This window comes from Bos javanicus, chromosome 5, assembly GCF_032452875.1.
Source record: "Bos javanicus breed banteng chromosome 5, ARS-OSU_banteng_1.0, whole genome shotgun sequence".
Lineage (NCBI taxonomy): Eukaryota > Metazoa > Chordata > Mammalia > Artiodactyla > Bovidae > Bos > Bos javanicus.
The window spans coordinates 9,963,882-9,984,454 of record NC_083872.1 but is presented as its reverse complement, the minus strand read 5'-3'; the positions used below and the strand labels follow the sequence as shown (position 1 = coordinate 9,984,454).

Here is a 20,573-nt window from a genome sequence, read left to right as displayed (position 1 = left end):
GTCGGACACGATTGTGCGACTGAACTGAACTGAACTGATGTGTGTTGCAGGGGAGGGTGTCATACATGACAAAGTTTAAAAGCCTTTTTTATGATTATGATAAACTATGAAGTATTTTGAAGACGTGACCTCAAAAGGTGGTTTAAGTATGTTGTTATCGTCATTATATTGCCAGCACCTAGAACAATGACTGGCTCATAGTAAGTATTCAATAAATACCGGTTAAATCAATTGCGTAATATGAGCGACGAAGAATTGATACTTTTGAACTGTGGTGTTGAAGACTCTTGAGAGTCCCTTGGACTGCAAGGAGATCCAACCAGTCCATTCTGAAGGAGATCAGCCCTGGGATTTCTTTGGAAGGAATGATGCTAAAGCTGAAACTCCAGTACTTTGGCCACCTCATGCGAAGAGTTGTCTCATTGGAAAAGACCCTGATGCTGGGAGGGATTGAGGGCAGGAGGAGAAGGGGACGACAGAGTATGAGATGGCTGGATGGCATCACTGACTCGATGGACCTGAGTCTGGGTGAACTCCGGGAGTTGGTGATGGACAGTGAAGCCTTGCGTGCTGCAATTCATGGAGTCGCAAAGAGTCGGACACGACTGAGCGACTGAACCGAACTGAACTGAACATTCCTTTTGAACTCTAGAAGCAGTTAGGTCTTTATCCATCATTAGAAAGCAATGCAGCAGGAACCAGAAATCCCTTAAAAAGTCGGGACCAGTAACAAGGCTGCGCTAAACTCAGAGACAGGGGTAGACAGGATTGAAGAATTCAAGGGAAAGAAGGCCCAAAATACGCGTGAGAGAATAAAACAAATAATCCCCCCGCCCCCCCCCGCCAAAGACAAATACACCCCAAAGCAAGAAAAAACAAGCATACGAAGAAAGACGTTTCTGTAAGTGAAGGCTGGCAGAAAGCTATTGCAATTACTGCAGGTCAACCCTTGTCACCAAGCGGTCACCTTGGGCTGAGATCTGGTGTAACTACTACCACCAAAGACCTCGACACACAGACCCCGCTTTTAAAAGTTCCTGTGAGTTCCTTAGAAAGGGAAATCACTAGCGCTTAACTCACGACCTATCTATCTAGCCTCCATTCCATTCAAACAACGCAGCCAATAGGAAAATCCTCCGCCCTGAGGAAACGACTCGGCCTAGCCGAGACAGCCCAGGAAGCAGGTCTGTCCCGCAGGGCCTCACTACGGCCCGGCGGTTGGCCTCTGGAACCCCAGGAGCTCTCAGCGGGGCAGGACAACCTTCCTTCCCTGTCTTCGCCCTTCCAGGTCGGTCCCAGCCCCTGCCGCCGGGACCACACCCGCTTCCCTCCGGTGGCCTGGCCACCCCCGCCGCAGTTCGCGGGAGCTCTCTTCCTGGGGCGGGCAAAGGCCCCGAGCGCATGCGCACTGGCCGAAGGGCGCCTCCCTGCCCGGATCTCGCGAAGTTACGTTAGATTGGCCGCCGGTGACGGGTGGCCGGGCCGGGGGCGGGAGGGCTTCTGAGGTAGGAAGGGAGGTCCGTTCGGCCGGGCGCGCCGCCCCAGTGCTCTGTGGGATACTGGAAGTCTCGAGCGTCTCCTCCTGGTTCCCAGCCCTCCTCTGGCCGCACTCATAGAAACAGTCACACACCCCGTGCCTCCCCTCTCTTCCCTCTCCGCCTCCCCCTTCCCCCCCTCGCGATAAGAAGACCCGGCGGCAGGAGAGGGGATGAAGATGGCGGACGCGAAGCAGAAGCGGAACGAGCAGCTGAAGCGCTGGATCGGCTCCGAGACGGACCTCGAGCCTCCTGTGGTGAAGCGCCAGAAGACCAAGGTGAAGTTCGATGATGGCGCCGTCTTCCTGGCTGCTTGCTCCAGCGGCGACACGGACGAGGTTCTCAAGCTGCTGCACCGCGGCGCCGACATCAATTACGCCAATGTGGACGGACTCACTGCCCTGCACCAGGTCTGTGCGCCCCGCCGCCGGTCTCCCGACCCTGCGAGTCCTCGTCGGCCTCCCGCTCGGGCCTCTCCTCCGCTCCTGGTCTCCAGAGGCTGGGGGCGGCGGGAGACTCCCTGCCGCGGGGTGAGGGGGCGGCTTCCCGCGAAGGAGGGAGGGAAAGAGCTGGTGGAGGGAGGGCTCTAGGCTTGAGGCCCCCCTTCAGACCGGTTGGTGGTGGAGTAAGGGAACGGGCGTTTCCGGGGCCGAGGGGAAACGGGCCTGTGGTCAGGTTGGGGCCCCAGGGCCATTTGTGGACGTGGGTCTGGGATTTGGGGTCGAGATGGGGAGGGGTGTAGTGGGGTTGTGCCTGCGTCCCCGACGTCGGTGATCGACCAGGGGGACGGAGGATGCTGAAAATAACGACGAACAAGAGGCCCTAGGGACACTTGGGTGGAAGGACGTCTTTGGCTTGTTAGGTGGGCTTTGGATTTGTTGTAGTTTTTAGGACTTGATCACAAATGGTGATGATAATAATAGTAATCAAGTGCCCTAAGCCGAGTGCCCTGATCGGACGGTTTCCTGTTTTCTCCGTTATTACTCTTGGTCACTGGGGAGGGGGAAACGGTGTGATTAGCTGATCTACACCGGCTGAAAGGGAGAGTATGAAAGTGGGTAGTGTAAGGAAGCGTTCTAGAAGGGTTGTCCACCGCGGGACCTGAACGTACGGAAGAGAGTCTTACTCCGAGTCGAGTGTGCCGCAGTGTCAGAGATCCTTTGGCCCGAGTTCCTGGAGTGTGTGTTGGGGTTAGAAAGAGAAGAATAAATAACCAGGCAGTCTTTTCAAAGCCGGTTTCCAAGCTCAGGTTTTTCTTTGGAAGGGGGGGTGGGTGGGAAAAAAGAAAGCTGGTCACAAACTTTTCTCAAAATGGATGCTTTGTGCATGTTAAAGTTTTATAGTAGTCTGATTGGGATCTCTCAATGTTAGCCAAATAAGGAGAAACTATTGGCAATCCAGAGATAATGTTGCTTTGCCTTTAACAGGCCAAAAGCAACACAACCACGTAGAGTTCTGCATAAAAAGCAATTTTTCAGTGAGGGTAATAGGTGTCAAAACATAAACTCTTTACATTTTCTTAGTGGGCAGCTTGGAATGACTGGAAAACAACTTTACAGCAATAGCTTCCCCTTACAATGAAAAAGACTTGTAAACTAAGTCAAAGTTGCCTTGCTGATAGGTGGAAAGATCGTAGCTTTATTTCGATGAATACTGTAACAAAAACGTGTTAGGGAGGGTGAAACTTACGCGTTGATATTTCATGCATAATACTTTGCTGCCTTTTTAAAAGAGGTGTGTGGTGGCATTTTTCCTTTTACTGCTTCCTGTTTAGTGAATGATGACCGTTTTAAGTTTTATTTACTTGAATTCTCGTATCAAACTTGGCTTATAGCCTTTGTTTACAAGTTGCCTGGATGAACTATAATGACTGACAAATTGCAGGACAAATCTGGAGTTTAGCATGTGGCACCCAGTAAAAATACAGCATGGTCTTTAGCTGTCTTCCATTAATTTAGCGTCTAATGTAAAACAAACTTTTTGTTTGACTGATTTATTTTAAGCTATAGCATAACTCTAGATTCTAAAAACATGATGTTGAAATGAAAGAAAGTTTTGGTATTAGAAATGATAATTATATAAGATGAATCTTTTCGAATTTCTTTCAAGTGTAATTTACATGGTTTAGTATGAAATTAATTCAGAAAGACAGATTAATAACTGTTTTATTAAAATTGTTCTATAGAAATGTAAAGTTACGACAGATGTTGAAGAACACAGTTATATTGCCTTGGAGGAAGGGGAGAAACTTTAATACTTACATTACTATTGATTTTAGGTAGAGAAAATATATCTAGCAGGATTCTTAGAATTTTTTTATTTTCTCCTCTAAATTTGGACGTGCTGCATTATCGGACTTATCAGTGTCTTCCTGATTAACTGAATTCAGTGGTTAGTTTGGCATTATATAGGTGTTGTCTTTATTAGATATTTTGTTTTAGCTGACAAAGGCTTAAGCAGAAGTTTCCAAGTTTACGCGTAACTATTTGCATAATATCTTTTTGTAATGTATGTATTTACCCATTCCTTAACTCAGTGAAGCCAAGGTCTTAAAATATCAAGCATTAAAATTTTTATTATGTTTTCTACACCTTCATTTCTCTTTTATTAACTCTTGTACTTTTTGCCTTTCTGACAGAGAACAAGGAGTTCGCTTTGGGCAAATTCAGAACAACAGATAGTGAAAGGTGATAAATAAAACTCTTTAAAAAATAATCACAGGACAATTTTAACTTTACAAATCGCTTGAATATTGATTGCTTTAAATACTTAAATTGTAAAAGCTAAAATTGACCCATTGGTTTGTTAAATAGCCCTTGAATACTTTTTTTTTTTTAATTTAACCTCTTGAAAGCACATAGAACAGCCAGAATGGTTTTTTACTAGATTGATTATTGGTTAGTCTTTTGGACTGTTCATTTACATTTTTTATTTTGATCAATTGTCTTAAATTTCACTGCTAGAAGCAAAGTTTTAGGAACTTTACAGCCCACAAATACACTTAATTTAATATTTTACTTCCATCTTACTGTGACTACCATATATTCAAAAATTTCTTTAATTGGTTGAGTGTTCTTTCTCATTAGAAGTTACAAAAGATAATCAGTTTTCATCTTTTTAGGGGGGTATAAAAATAGGTCATTTATTAAAGCAGAAAAGACAGTGTTTTCTACAAATTTCCTACCTTGGTCTCTGGAATAGCTCCCTTTTCCCTAACCCCTCCAGTAGCTAGAACACAGTATTTAAGTTACAGTATAAACTTCTGATTTTTTTAGAACTGAGGTCTACAGTAGATTTTCATTTTTACTAGTGGGCAATACTCAGCTTTGATTTAAGACCTACCTGGTAGAGTTTTATACCATATGATCTGTATCTCTATGTCAGTATGCTTTATAAAGGTTTTAGGAGAGTAATAATAGTTTTCCGTAGAATGCTTTATTGCTGAATCTTATTGATACTGGTGTGTATAAAATATAACACTGAGATTTCGTCTTACAGTTTGAGTTTAGCCTTTTGATTTTTGCTTCCTCTGTATCTGTGACTTCCAAGTCAGTTTCCAGTTCAAACACTGCTCCAGTCCTTCATTTCCATTTTTCGACTGATGACACAGTGTTAAGTAAAGTATTATTCAGTATATTGTGATTTTATATTTTAAAATATATCTTCAAGGAGAGATACAGTAAATAGAGGTCCACCCCCTTTGCCATAGAATAGCAACTACTTATTTACGTCAATATCAGGAATTTCTTTATATTCAACCTGAAATGAAATTTTTTCTTTCTTCACCAAGCCTATTCTCATTGATGCCTCTGTTGATGATAATCATGTCATTAATCTCTAGATTAAGCTTTAAACATTTTAATCATCCACTTATCCCCTTGCCTACATATATCCAGTCAGTATTCATAACTTCCTTTGCATCAATTCTTGCCACTCTTATTATCAGTCTAGGCCATACCTTTATTATCTTTGTGTTACAGTAACAGCCTCCTTGCTTCCCCTGCCTCTTCTCGAGGTCGATCCAGTCCAGCATTCATGCTGCTGCCACTTTAATCTTTTCACAGCACCATTTCAATCGGGCCACTCCTCTCAATTCAGATTTAAAGTGTTTCATTATTTACTTATACCCCATGCATCTCCACTGTGTTACAGCTTTTACTTTTTTCTTTACTTCTGTATCTGTGGTCTTGCCTTTTCCACCTCTTTGCCAGTCAAAATCCTGGTCATTCTTTAGGTTCGACCGAGTTGCCATCCAGAAATGCTCTTTCTGTCCTTTGAGTTTGTATAATACTGTTTCACTGGAGAGACTCTCCTTTGGGATACTCATTTTACCTTATGTCTTGCTTTTTTGCTGCTATTAAAGTGTTTCTTACTGAGTAATGTGTGTTTTAAATTTTGTCTTCCCTGTGGGCAACTGTAAGGACCCAATCTTCCGCAGTTTTCTATTTCCACATCCTGGCACATAGTAGGTGCTCACTAAAGAATGATTAATTTTATCTTTTACCTCATATCATAGATAGGAACTTTTATAGTTATTTGTGTGTCATAAGATAAATCATTAAAACTCTCACACCCAGATACTTAGAATATAATTCTAGCACATGGTTAAACTTGTCAGTCTTCTCAACAGATATTTTTAATATCTTGAGATTTAAACTTTCTAAAATATTAACCTTCTTCCTATTAGAAAAATACCCTAAACCAATTTACCTGTTAAGAGATAGAAAAATACTCACTTTAGTTATCAATTAATTTGCTACCTTCTTTATAAAGATCTGAACTAGGTCCTATGGCAGAATACTACAGAGTAGAATTAAATCCATGTTCTATGCTATTATAATTTTAAAGAGTCTCTTGTTAGAAAATAGTGTGGTTGTTATATATGAGAAATCTCTTTAAAACTGAATGTAGAGTTTATAATTGTTTACTTACTATTTTTTTGGTGGGGGGATATTAAGATCTTGGAAAACTATTGGATCCCTTATAAACAATATTAAAATCTGTGTTTAAAAAAGTACAGTATACTTTTTCTACATAACTTAAGTTGCTTATTGCTCTTCAGACCTTTTATTGAAAACATCCTAACCATAAAAAATAAAACCTAAACAAAACTAACCCTGAACTGGCCCCTCACTTCCTGCAAATAAATGGAAAACCCTAGCCATATATGGGGTACGCTGGTAGATCACCGGTGCCCACAGTGCCGCTGCTGTAATGCCTTCTCTGAAGCTGATGCCTTTGCACTTCCTGGCAACAGTTTTGTGGTCTGACTTTGCAGTGTCATAACCAAGACCATCTTTCATGTGCTTTCAGCTACATTGCAAGCTGTGACTGAGCATTTTCTAGTGTAGCTAGGTAGAAACGTTAGATGGAATAGAGGAAAAGTTTTTTTGATTATCTATTTCTTACCACATCTTACAGTGCTGTTCACATAGGAGATGTACTTTAAAAACTGTCTAGTTAGATAATTTTAAAAAATAGAAACCCTTAGGAACCTTTGGAAGGAGGTAAGATATAGAACATTGTTTTGTTACTTCTGTAACATGTTACTTCTTGACATTTCCCAGAGTCGCTATTTTCTTTACCTTCCTGCCTGCCGAAAATTGTAGTTTTCACTCCACTTTTCTTTTGAAAGTTTGGGGGGGTGAGGGCGTCGGGGTGCTCCATAATCATGTTGGTAAATGCAGTATTGGCATATATCTTCTTGAAAAGTTTAAGATCTCCATCAGTCATTTTGAGTTTCTAAGTTGCAGTTGACTGTGTAGTGCTGCATTATCTCAGTGTTGCATTGAGAAGGGGGATTGGCTGGTGAACATTTGTTGAGGATTTGTTACTTGTGAAATACTATGATAGTTTTATAACCAATGTCTCGCTTAATTCTCACAAGTCCTTTTCTCTTGCTCAAGGTTACCAAGATAATAAATGGCAGAGCTTGGTTCTGACACCGGTATATAAGAGCCCAATCTTATTTAACATTGTGCTGTGACTGCTTAGTGGCTAAGTCGTGTCTGACTCTGTGCAGCCCGCCACACTTCTCTGCCTGTAGGATTTCCCAGACAATAGTCCTGGGGTGGGTCGCCATTTCCTTCTCCAGGGGATCTTCCCAGCCCAGGAATAGAACCCTGGTGTCCTGCTTGGCAAGTGGGTTCTTTATCACTGAGCCATCAGGGAAGCATTAACACTATGCTACATGGCCTTTAAGTCTGAAGAAGTAAGTATTTTTAAATCTTTCAGTCATTATGGTTGATGATTAGTAATTGGAGTTTTCTATGGTAATTAGCAGAGAATCAAATGAAACACGTATACATAGATATAATTTTTCTTCATTTACTTTTATTTTAGCTAGTCAAAATTTTTAAGAGCTTTCTGTGGTAATTGAAATGCAGTAATACTATATCTAAATCAATCTCAAAATCTATCCTAAATTTTAGGAACTGCCAAGACTGTTTTTCACTGACCATTATGTGCATACTATTTGATGCGTGCTTTGGGAGGGTACAAAGGAGGTTACAACAGCAACAGATCTCTTTTTAAAGAACAGAGTTCACTTAGTCTTTAAACATCTCAGTTTTTCTTTATCCTAATAGCAATTTATACTAATGCTCTAGGCATTTTTATATACTCATTTATAGTAAATGTTTCATACCTACATATACAACTTTTTCAATGAAAAGATATAAACTCTTTATCAATGATAATTAAAGAAGGAAAGCAAGCAAGCAAGCACCGGCTTGTCACCACCATTTAGCTTAATCTTCTGAAATTTTCTGTACATTGATTATTGGTATTTAAAATTAGGACTTAAGACTTTACATGAAATGCTAGTAAAGTTACCTGAATTAACTTCTGAATTAGTAAAACTTTTAAATATTCATCATGTTTGATTTTAATCAGTAGGAATATCCAAGTCATAAGAATATTCTGTTCCTGAAATGATTTTGCAAAATTTAGCGAAATTATATTTCAGATCTTTCCTTGGAAAAGGCAATAGAATTTTCTTTTTTCTCATTGATAATGAGTGAGAGCACCATTTGAAACATGATTTACTTGTTGCCTATAAAGTCATTGGTTCCCAGAATTTTACATTTCATGGACCAGTAAAATGGTTTTTGTTTTTTATTTTTATTTTATGACAGAGGAGAACCTAATCTTTCTGTTGTTGTGTCAGGGCATTAAAAACAAACAGCTTTGTCACCTGCTGTCATCATTTCATAAAAGAAATACTTTAACAAAATAAGGATGAGTATCCAAATGAAGGACAGTAGGGACTCATATATCAATGTTAGATTATTGGTATACCGAGAACACATGTATTTGATACTCATTCATGAAGTAAGAGTAATTGAAGGTGAGCAGATTTCACAACTATTCCTGCCGTTCTCCGTTTGGTAGATATGGGAGAGAGTACAGGCGGTGGCAGGCAGTGTCACAGGAGGCAAGTGCCTTGTTCCTGATCACCTGATAAGGAGCAAAAAAAGAATTTATCTGAAGAGATTCAGGAGATGGGTGAAAGCTTTCTGTAGGAAGCACTGGTTTCATATTTATATTTACATAAGTCTCTGCGTGTGTCATCGGTCTCTGGAATGTATTTCCCAGCTTATTTATATTAAGGCACAGCTCAAAGCATTGACCACTGGGGTGCACAATAATTCTTTTCCCTTACTGTTTAAACCATAAGTTTGGCACTTGCACACTACCTGCTATTGTTAGTGTACCTTGTCTCCAGACAGAATAGTGAATTCCTTCAATTGGGAACTTTGATTCATTTTTCTGTAAATCCCCTTTGGTGTCTGCATTTTATTTTAGCAGGTGCACAGTTATTGTTGATTTTTAACAAAATGAACACAGTAGACTAATCTTGTGAAGACCATAGTTGATAGAGAACAAAATGATGACAATTTGTGTGAGTAAATATAATAGCTGCAAACATTAAAAATTTTCTAATGAAAAAGTGTGTGAAAGTCACTCAGTCATGTCCGACTCTTTATGACCCCATGGACTCAAGACTATACAGTCCATGGAATTCTCCAGGCCAGAATACCGGAGTGGATAGCCTTTCCCTTCTCCAGGGGATTTTCCCAACTCAGGGATCGAACTCAGGTCTCTCGCATTGCAGGCAGATTCTTTACCAGCTGAGCCACAAGGGAAGCTCAAGAATCCTAAAGTGGGTAGCTTATCCCTTCTGCAGCCCATCTTCCCAACCCAGGGATTGAACCAGGGTCTCCTGTGTTGCAGGCGGATTCTTTATACTGATGATTTACTTTATAATTACAGTATGAAGGTAACCATTATTACAATCAGAACTTAGCAGAATCTTAGATTTTTTCTTGCAACCAGTGTGTTTCTGATTACCAATAAGTAGAATTTTGATCAGTTTATGTAACATACTTAAAAAAATGAATTTCTTTAAACAACTCATTCAGGGTTGGTTTAGAAATGGAACCCCTAGCATACTGTTATTAGAAGCTAATTCATATTTCCTAATGATTTTATTCACACTTCTCCCCTAAACAACACTTTCACTTTGCATCCCTGTATGTCAGTACTTCTCTGACCTTCTTAGTATTTTGGTTGTTTATCTTTTCATTGTTGGGCTGGCTAACCATAAAAAGACAAAGTTGAGCTCTGTATTACTGCCCTAAGTTTGTTTCCTTGACTTGAATGCTCTTTCATGGGTGGAGACATTCCACATTGTCATGTGTTATATAGGCATTTTTCAAATTACATTCAGTAGAAACCGTGGAAAGAAATGAAGGCATTCCTCAGCTGTCACCTATTGGGTAATCTATTTAAATGCATTATGTGCATTGTGGGAGATGTTCCACAGGGAGAGAGCTTCACTGACATAAAGTGATACTTTGACTTGATTATTAACTCATATGAGCTGAAAATACATGTTTAACATGTTGCCTAACAAAAGAAAATGATAAGGTTGTAGAAAGTTTATATCATTTTCTTGAATACTTGAATAGTGCAAAGGAGAAATTTTGTGAATTGATACCTTTCTAGAAGTTAACCATATGGGAGAGTATAGTTTCCTGGAATAACTGTTAAAACAAATACATCGGTTACCTTTACTTTGTAGTAAACAGAAGTACATACATTCTATTAGCCTTCAGAATTATTTTATATATGGTTCTAAACTTAATCTAGTATTTCTGCTTTTTGCTTGGAACATTTCTGGAAATTTTATATTGGAGCTTCAACCCCAGAAGCTTCTTTTGAATATCCTGTGTGGTGTTTACTTTTTGGTGGAGAGTTTGTGAATTTTGAAAATGATAGACATTGGAGACATGTCTGGTGAATAAAGTAGATCTGAGTAATCATGGTTACTAAATACTGTCAGTAATTGAATGGTATTTTCTAAAAAGGTTATTCTTAATTGGAACATTGTCATAAAGAGTCCATCTTGGATTTTAGTCAACTCTTAATTGCATTGCTTGAACTTTAGTATGCTTCAGAATTTCTTTATGATAAACTTTGTGTACTGTTTGTTTCTGTTCTAAATTTTGCATGAAACAAGTCAGTAGCTTGTATAGCTTGTGAATTGACCATGGTCTTTTTTTTTAATGAATGTGTTTTCCACAAAAGATTTTGACGCTGCTGTTGCTAAATCATGACTCTGTATTTCATTATTGATTTTTCTCAAAGATACGTTTGTTTGTACCATTTTTCTTAAAAGATTAGAACAGTTCAACAATTCAGAATATGTTCAACAGTTTATATCCTTTCTAATTGTGTGAAATGATCTGCATAAAAATTTTGTCTCATATTCAAGTTTTTTCCCTTTCAGAATGTCTATTGCTATTTAACTCTTTCAGCCATCTTTTTTTCTTTAAACACTAAAATGTCTTTAAATTTCTGATTTTTCTCAATGTGATTGAGAAAAGCATTCTCATGAAAATGTCTCAAGTAACTGCCTTCTACTCTTGCTTTTTGTCTTCACCATCTCTTTTTTGTTTTTAAACATGGCTTTGTTTCAGGTTTGTTGTTTTATATGTATTCTATCTGAAACAAAAATTGAAGAATAATAATTATTTAAATAATTAAAGACTCATAAAAGAATATAAAAAAAGAACAGTGCTATTAAAATTCTCAGGCATGGAGCTTAGCTAGCCCCTATTGAAAACTTCAGTAGACTCCCTTTATGCATCTCTATCCAATATATAATTTTATAAAAATAAGATTATATTTAATTTTCTGATTTATAACCTGCTAATAAATTATACATTTTTAGAAATAATTCTGGGATAATGAATATTAGGTCCACTGTGTGAATACACATGCACATTCCTAAAGTTGATTTTCCTAGTTGTCTGATGATGAATAGTATACTTTCAATTTCTCGTGATAATGGTAGATATTATACTATGTATATCTTACTCATGAAATTATATTGTTCAGACTGTGTCTTCGAGATTTTACCTGGAATTTATATGTTTTGCCCAAGGTAGCATGCTGTTCTAATGCTTGTTTATTCAGAAGACATTTTTAGTAAAATCTCTAGTATATGCAGGCTTCCTAGGTGTCACAGTGGTAAAGAATCTACCTGCCAATGCAGGAGATGTGGATTTACTTCCTGGGTCAGGAAGATCCCTCTGAGTCGGAAATGGCAACCCCCTGTAATATTCTTGTTTGGGAAATCCCATGGAAGAGGTGCCTGGCTAGCTACAGTCCTTGGGGTGGTAAAGAGTTGGCTGTGACTTAGCGACTGAGCACTGACACACTCTAGTATATTTAACACAGAAGACTAACCCTGAAAGTACTCTGGCTGACACGCATATTGCTCTCATAACGGGATGATGTCCTCTTCCTTCTCTGAGGTACGTATAGGAAAACCTATTTTATTACTCTGTGTGTTTATAAAGTTTGTAAGTGTTTGAAATATTACACAGTATTTGTATTTACTGATAAATGATGCTGTTATTCATGTAGTGATTAACTCACTCATAAACACATAAATCATTATTTATCATATCCCAGGGACAGGGGAGCCTGGTGGGCTGCCGTCTATGGGGTCACATAGAGCTGGACACGACTGAAGTGACTTAGCAGCAGCAGCAGCAGCAGCGTAAGATCCCTCTCTGCATGTAGTATATAATCAAGAGGAGGTGCCAAAAAATGTAGAATAGAGATCTAGGGTGAAATGAATTTTTTTACCGGGAGGACTTAACTTAGAATATCAGGAAAGATGTCCCTGAGAAAGCTATTGTAAATTACAAGCAACTTAACAGGTGACTTGAATCTTTCTTGATCCTGTTCCATCCTCGTTTTCTGAATGCTCCTATTTGGTTTCCTTTTCTGGTCTCTGTCTTTCTTCTTAAATTTTATGTACTTATTTATTTATTTTTGTCTGTGCTGGGTCTTCATGGCTGCCGGTGGACTTTGTCTAGTTGCAGGGGCGACTCTTCGTTGAGGTGCATGGGCCTCTTATTGCGGTGACTCTTCTTGCGGAGCACAGGCTCTGGACACGCTGGCTTCAGTAGTTGTGGCAGCTCATGGGCTTACTTGCCCCGCAGCATGTGGAGTCTTTGATCAAGAATTGAACCCATGTCGCCAGCACTGGCAGACGGCTTCTTAACCATTGGACCACCAGTGAACCACGTTTTTTTCTTTCTTGAAGAAGAATGTTCTAAAGTTCTCTTGCATTGTTTTGTTGTTTAGTCGCTAAGTCGTGTCCAACTCTTTGAAACCCCATGGACTGTAGCCCTATAGACTCCTGTGTTCATGGGATTTTCCAGGCAAGAATACCGGAGTGGGTTGCCATTTCCTTCTCCAGGGGATCTTCCTGACCCAGGGGTCGACTCCCCATCTCCTGCATTGGCAGGCGTACCATTGAACCACCTGGGAAACCCCAAAGTTCTCTGTGTGTCTCTATTTTTTCCTTTCTATATCATTCATTCGTATAGTTTCAGCTGTTCTGTTTATGTGCTCTGTTTTCCTTTTTATATAATATGCATCTAATTTTTTACATCATCTGTCTTCCATTTACTAAACTACATCTCAGGGTCTTGTGTTTTCTCCTTCCACTTCCAACATACAGTCAATATCTCTTATGCACACCTGAAAAAAAATACTTCTAAACTCATCCTATCTTTTTATATATTCAGTTAACATAATTAAAGGCCTATTCTGTGTCTTACACTATTAAGAACTGGGAGGATATACTTTAAACAAAAGAGATACCAACACTGCCCTCACAGAGTTTAGCATAAAGTGAAATTGCTTAGCCATCAGGAACATGCAAATCAAAACCATGATGAGATACCACTTCACACCTAATAGAATTACTATAATAAAGACAACAGATAATAACAAGTATGACCGGAGTATGGAGAAATTACATTCCTCCTACACTGCTGGTGGTAATGTAAAATGGTGCAACCATTTTCAACTACTTGCAGAACAGTCTAGTTCTGCAAGTAGTCTAGCAACAGAATAGTTGCCATATAACCTAGCAGTTCTCCTAAGTATATAATCAAAAGAGAATTGAACACAAAATGTGTATGTTAATGTTTATGGCAGTGTTAACATAATAGCCAAAAAGTGGAACCAACACAAAATGTCTATCAGCTGATAAATAGATAAATAAAATGTGGTTGTTTTGTTATTGAAATCAGTGGAATGTTATTTGTTAATAAAAAGAAACTAAGTACTGTTACTTGCTACAACATAGATAAATTTTAAAAACATTGAGCTATGTAAAGGCACCACTCAGGAAAGACCACATATTGTAGGTTTCCACTATATGAAATGTTCAGTATAGGTGAATACATAGAGACAGATGGTAGATAAGTGTTTGCCAAAGGCTGAAGGTGTTGAGGGGAAATGGGGAAATGTATGTCCTTTTCCCATATATCTGCTAATAGATATAGCATTTCTTTTTAAGGTGATAAAAATGTTCTAAAATTAATTGTGGTGATGGTTGCATAACTCTGAATATACCAAAACCTTTCAGTTACACACTTGAAATCAGTTTAGTTCAGTTGTTCATTGGTGTCCAACTCTTTGTGACCCCATGGATTGCAGCATGCCAGGCTTCCCTGTCCTTCAGTATCTCCCAGAGTTTGCTCGAACTCATGTCCATTGAGTCAGTGATGCCATCCAACCATCTCATCCTCTGTTGCCTCCTTCTCCCCCTACCCTCAGTCTTTCCCAGCATCATTTTCAATGAGTCGACCCTTCCCATCAGGTTGTCCAAAGTATTAGAGTTTCACCATCAGTCCTTCCACTGACTGTTTAGGATTGATTTCTTTTAAGATTGACTGGTTTAATCACCTTGCTGTCCAGAGGATTCTCAAGAGTCTTCTCCAACACCACAGGTGAAAAGCATCAATTCTTTGGTGCTCAGCCTTCTTTATGGTTCAGCTCTCACATCTGTACATGACTACTGGAAAAACCACAGCTTCGACTATATGGACCTTTGTCGGCAAATTAATGTCTCTGCTTTTTAGTATGCTGTCTAGGTTTGTCATACCTGTTCTTCCAAGGAGCAAGCGTCTTTTAATTTCATGGTTGCAGTCACTGTCTGCAATGATTTTGGAGCCCAAGAAGATAAAGTCTGTCACTGACAATATAATTTCCCAATTTTGAACTAGTCCATTGTTCTGTGTCCGGTTCTAACTGTTGCTTTTTGACCTCAGTATAGATTTCTCAGGAGGCAGGTAAGTGAAGTGAAAGTGAAAGTCGCTCAGTCGTGTCCGACTCTTTGTGACCCCGTGGACTATACAGTCCATGGAATTCTCTAGCCCAGAATACTGGAGTGGTTAGCCTTTCCCTTCTCCAGGGGATCTTCCCAACCCAGGGATCGAACCCAGGTATCCTGTATAGCAAGCAGATTCTTTACCAGCTGAGCCACAAAGGAGGCAGGTAAGGTGGTCTGGTATTCCCATCTCTGTAGGAATTTTCCATAGCTTGTTGTGATCCACAGAGTCAAAGGCTTTAGCGTAGTCAATGAAGCAGAAGTAGATGTTTTTCTGGAATTCTCTTGCTTTTTCTCTGATCCAGTGGATGTTGGCAATTTGATCTCTGGTTCCACTGCCTTTTCTAAATCCAGCTTGAACATCTGGAAGTTCTCGGTTCACGCATTCTTGAAGCCTAGCCTGAAGGGTTTTGAGTATTACCTTACTAGCATGTGAAATGAGCTTGAAGGGTTTTGAGTATTACCTTACTAGCATGTGAAATGAGCTTGAAGGGTTTTGAGTATTACCTTACTAGCATGTGAAACAGTTGTGTGGTAGTTTGAACATTCTTTGGCATTGCCCTTCTTTGGGATTGGAATGAAAACTGACCATTTCCAGTCCTGTGGCCACTGCTGAGTTTTCCAAATTTGCTGGCATATTGAGTGCAGCACTTTAGCGGCAGGATCTTTTAGGATTTGAAACAGCTCAGCTGGAATTCCATCACCTCCACTAACTTTGTTCTTACATTTGAAATGGGTTGTTATATAATGTGTGAATAAATTTAGAGTAAGCGGTTTTATTTTTTATGTATTTATCACTACTCACCACTAAAAATTGAGGCTGTAATTCTCTTCTACCAGTTCCCCAGCCCCAGCCTAGGCTTAGTATTCATCAGTGTAGTTATGATTACCTAGAAGATGGCCAGTGATTGTTATTGTCCCTGCCCTAACACAGTTGCAGTGTATTAGATATATGGATAAATATAAGGATATTATGGGACTTCCCTAGTGCCTCAGACGGTAAAGAATCTGCCTACAGTGCAGTGACCTGGTTTCAGTCCTTTAGATGGGAAGATCCTCTGAAGAAGGGAATGGCAGCCCACTCCAGTATTCTTGCCTGGAGAATTCCATGGACAGAGGAACCTGGCAGGCTACACTCCGTGGGGTTACAAAGAATCAGACACGACTGAGCAAATAATGCTTTCACTTTTCACACAAGGAAATTACACATTTAATGAAATTATACATTTATGTCAGTTACATGTAATGATATATAGTGGTTGTAGTACATAGTGGTATGGAAGTTGATGAAAGCACATCTCACCTTGATTTGGGGAAAGGGAAAACTTCCTGAAGACAGTTATTTTTTTTAGCTGTTGAGTGATGAGTAAAAGTTAGCCAAAGTCGTAAGAGAGAAGAGAGTACAGCAAACTATTTCAGAGAGAGGGACTAGTATGTGCAAAGACCTGGAGGTATGTAGAGGTGTTGCAGGATTTTATCAGGTTAAATGAGAAAATCAGATTTTCTCTTTAAGAAGAGTCACTGTGGCTGCAGCATGGAGAATGCAACTGAGAAGAGCACAAGACTTGAGGCAGGGAAACTAGTTCAGAAACTTTAGTAGTCTAAGAGAGTTGAACTAGCTTAGTGGCAGTCTAGTTGGAAAATAGTAGATGGACTCAGGACATATTCAAGAAATAGAATTGGTAGGAATTGGAAGTGGTTTGACATGAGGGAATAGACGCAAAGATGTGTGTGCACTTGGTTTCCAGTTTGGAAAACTAGGTGAATGGAGTGCTTTTCACAGAGTGTATTCATTCAGTTAATGCTTACTTTGTGCTTACTCTATAGATCAGAGGCAGAGTATATTTGAATGCTATTTGGGGCAGACAGGCAGTAAACAAGAAATTAAAGTCAAGTGTGAAATACATGCTAAAGGATATGTAGGATATTGAGAGGTGGCTTACTTCCAAATAATTCATAAAAATCATTAAGAGGGCTTTTTTGTCTTAGTCTGTTTCCTTCAGTTCAGTCACTCAGTCGTGTCCGACTCTTTGCGACCCCATGAACCACAGCACACCAGGCCTCCCTATCCATCACCAACTCCTGGAGTTCACTCAGACTCATGTGCATTGAGTCAGTGATGCCATCCAGTCATCTCATCCTCTGTTATCCCCTTCTCCTCCTGCCCCCAATCCTTCCAGCATCAGAGTCTTTTCCAGTGAGTCAACTCTTCGCATGAGGTGGCCAAAGTACTGGAGTTTCAGCTTCAGCATCAGTCCTTCCAAAGAACACCCAGGACTGATCTCCTTTAGAATGGACTGGTTGGAACTCCTTGAAGTCCAAGGGACTCTCAAGAGTCTTCTCCAACACCACAGTTCAAAAGCATCAATTCTTCGCCAGATGTGGCTATTTTCTTAGGTGTATTTGAGTAGCAAACAGAAGTGAATTTACAAAGGCACGGGGAAAACACAGGATAAAGATTCATGGTTAGATGTTTTTTAGGATTTTGGTGAACTAGCCCAAAACACATGCAGAATGTTGTGTGTGTGTGTGTGTGTTTTGTGTGCCTTTCACTTCAGAAGAATTAATTAAGAACTTTAAGGTCAAATTTATTTTTATGATATTGTAGGAGAAGGTGGAGTGTATATTTTTAGGGGTATGGGGAGAGCTAGGGCACAGAACTGTTGGAAGGCAATAAAGGAGTGGTAGTAGTAACAATCCAGAAGTCTTTTGCCTTAAATAATGCACTGTGAAAATAAGGTCACAGGTTAAAATGAAAGATGAGAGTACTTTTTCTCAAAGCATGTTTGTTTTTGCTAAAATTGCACAGTTAAAAAATCATTTAACACTCTCTGGGAATTCCCTGGCAATCTAGTGGTTTGGACTCCAGACTTCATTGCAGGGATCATGGATTCGATGCCTGGTTGTCCCGGGAACTAAGTAGCTGCAAACCTTGTAGAGTGGCCAGAAAAGAAAAAAAGTCTCAACTTTTTTCAGTTTTTAGATTTACAAAGTTGTGTTTTCTGGAAAAATAAAAGTAAAATACTGTTCTTAAGAAACTTTTACATTGATATATTTTTTCTTTTTTGCTCAAAATATTTCTAGAGTTCCTTTGAGTATTTGTGACTTTTTTTGCATATTTTACTGTTGTTTTTTTTTTTAAGTTGCACAGTTAATGAGAAAAGTAGCAGTTCTACAAAAAGATTATGTGGTTTATTTTGACCTTGAGCAGGCATCATTGGATTTGTTTTAGCTTAAATGAAATAGGAAATGGTTGCTATATATTAAAGTGAAAGTGAAGTCGCTCAGTCGTGTCCAACTCTTAGCGACCCCATGGACTGCAGCCCACCAGGCTCCTCCGTCCATGGGATTTTCCAGGCAAGAGTACTGGATTGGGGTGCCATTGCCTTCTCCAATTATATATTAAACCTCAACTCAAAATTATCATGGCATTTCCCCACACATACACGCAGCTTTTTTTTTTTTCCTGGCCATGCCATGAGGCAGTTGGGATCTTAGTTCCCTGACCAAATAGACCCTGTACCCCCTGCAGTGGGAGCATGGGGTCTTAATCGCTAGACTGCCAGGAAAGTCTCTTTTCTGCCCTTTGTAACTTACCCTTGACATTTAAAGCCAATCTTAGTGATGGAGGAAGATTATGTATATGTTTGTTTCATGTGTGAGATTGACTGATGATATGTAAATTGTTCCCTTTTAAATACACTTAAGGGACAAAAAGTTGCAAGACAGTATGTATGATATGATTCCATTTGGGGGGAAACATTTGCATAGAAAGTAAATCTGAGGATATTACCCCAGTTTTTAATGGTTATCTCTGAGAGGGAATTATAGATATTTTGGACTATGCCATCTTTGAGTTGTTTACAACAAGCAGAAAAAAAGAAGATGAATCTGGACTGGAGAAAAATGCCTAAACGGCCACTTCCAGTAATGTATTCAGGATTAAATATAGAGACCTTGTCATAATGGATATTAGTGTTTTAGTCTAGCCACTCAAGGGAGCTGGTATTGGTGGTTAAGTATTTCTGTATTATGCCAGTCTTTACTCTGAACCTTTTATTTCATAAGGAAAGACTAATTATAATTAGGGTGGTCACCTAGGGAGAGTTTTACAAGTAAGAAAATGAATTAGGAGTTTAGTTGGATGCATTTTGAAGCTTTTGGCAAATAGACTACTGAGAAAATAATAAGCATAATTTCCAAAAAGGCAGATAGTTGGAGTTTTTGGTCTGCTTTAAAATATTTATTTGGCTGTGTTGGGTCTTAGTTGCAGCACAAGGGGTCTTTCGTTGCAGCGCACAGACTGGAGTTGTGGCGCTTGTGCTCAGCGGTTATGGCACAACCATAGTTGCTCCATGGCCTCTGGGACCTTAGTTCATCAACAAGAGATTGAAACCCAAGTCCCCTGCCTTGCAAGGTGAATCCTTAACTGCTGGACCCCAGGGAAGTCCCATGGCAGATAGTCTTGAAGAACAAAGACATTTTAAAAGTTGGAAAAGCAATTTGTACATGGTGAGGTTTTTTACCTTGTTTTATATGAATATGAAAACCACTTAATGATGAATATCTCTTTTAAGAATGAATTGCAAAAATGGCTACAAGTCTCTTAAGAATAGAATCAGGAATGTTGAAGCCCAGAGTTACATGAATTTTATGAAAACATTTTTGAAGACAGTGAAAAGAGGGCTGTTAGGAGTTGTGAAATGGATCAAAACTAGGAAGAAGGAAATGAAGTAACTGGTGGTACAGCATTTAATTTACCGGTGCATTTGTTAAAAATGGTCTACTACTCTGTCTGGCAGAATTCTAATATCCATTATTAAGTGGATAGTTTTACAAGAGGTTATGTTGATCACTGGATGCCAATTTGAGTTTTCTGAAAACAAGTTTTATGTTGACTTATCTTCACTTCCTTTTTTTGGCAAGGTTAGCAAGTTCAAATGAGGGAAGTTTTGCAAATGTAGCTTGATTTTGCAGTACAGCACTTGGACAGGCTCTAGTTAGATCTTTGTGGTCAACGTGACAGAAATCTGACATGAATATTAGCAGGATTATATGGATTAACTGCTGGATGAACCACTGTATACTCATCACTACTTATCAGCCTACTGATGAATCACTCAGTATCAATCCAGAGGGAAGACTAAAGTAGTGGTCCTTATGTTCTTGACCCTATCTCATTCAACATTGTAATATTGGGTTGGCCAAAAAGTTTGAGTTTTTCTGTAAAACACTCAAATGAACTTTTCAGCTAACTCCAAATAGATTAAAACTGTAGACACTGAGAGAGAACTCTAAAAAGTGTGAAATAGTAGGTTTTAAAAAGTAAAATAAAA

General features: G+C 39.3%; 1 protein-coding gene across 6 annotated transcripts in view; it reads left to right on the top strand.

Moving 5' to 3' along the window:
- The first annotated feature begins 1,448 nt into the window (after positions 1-1,448).
- Positions 1,449-20,573, top strand: part of PPP1R12A (protein phosphatase 1 regulatory subunit 12A) — a 167,317-nt gene continuing 148,192 nt past the window's right edge. For 5 of the 6 annotated variants that reach the window (XR_009736281.1, XM_061415621.1, XM_061415622.1 and 2 more), the window contains exon 1: positions 1,458-1,945. Coding sequence is in view for 5 of the 6 variants with exons in the window: in XM_061415621.1 (XP_061271605.1) it covers positions 1,709-1,945 (237 nt within the window). In the remaining variant the exon portion in view is untranslated. Of the gene's footprint in view, positions 1,946-20,573 lie in introns of all 6 variants that reach the window. The other variant, XM_061415617.1, reaches the window with a different exon arrangement.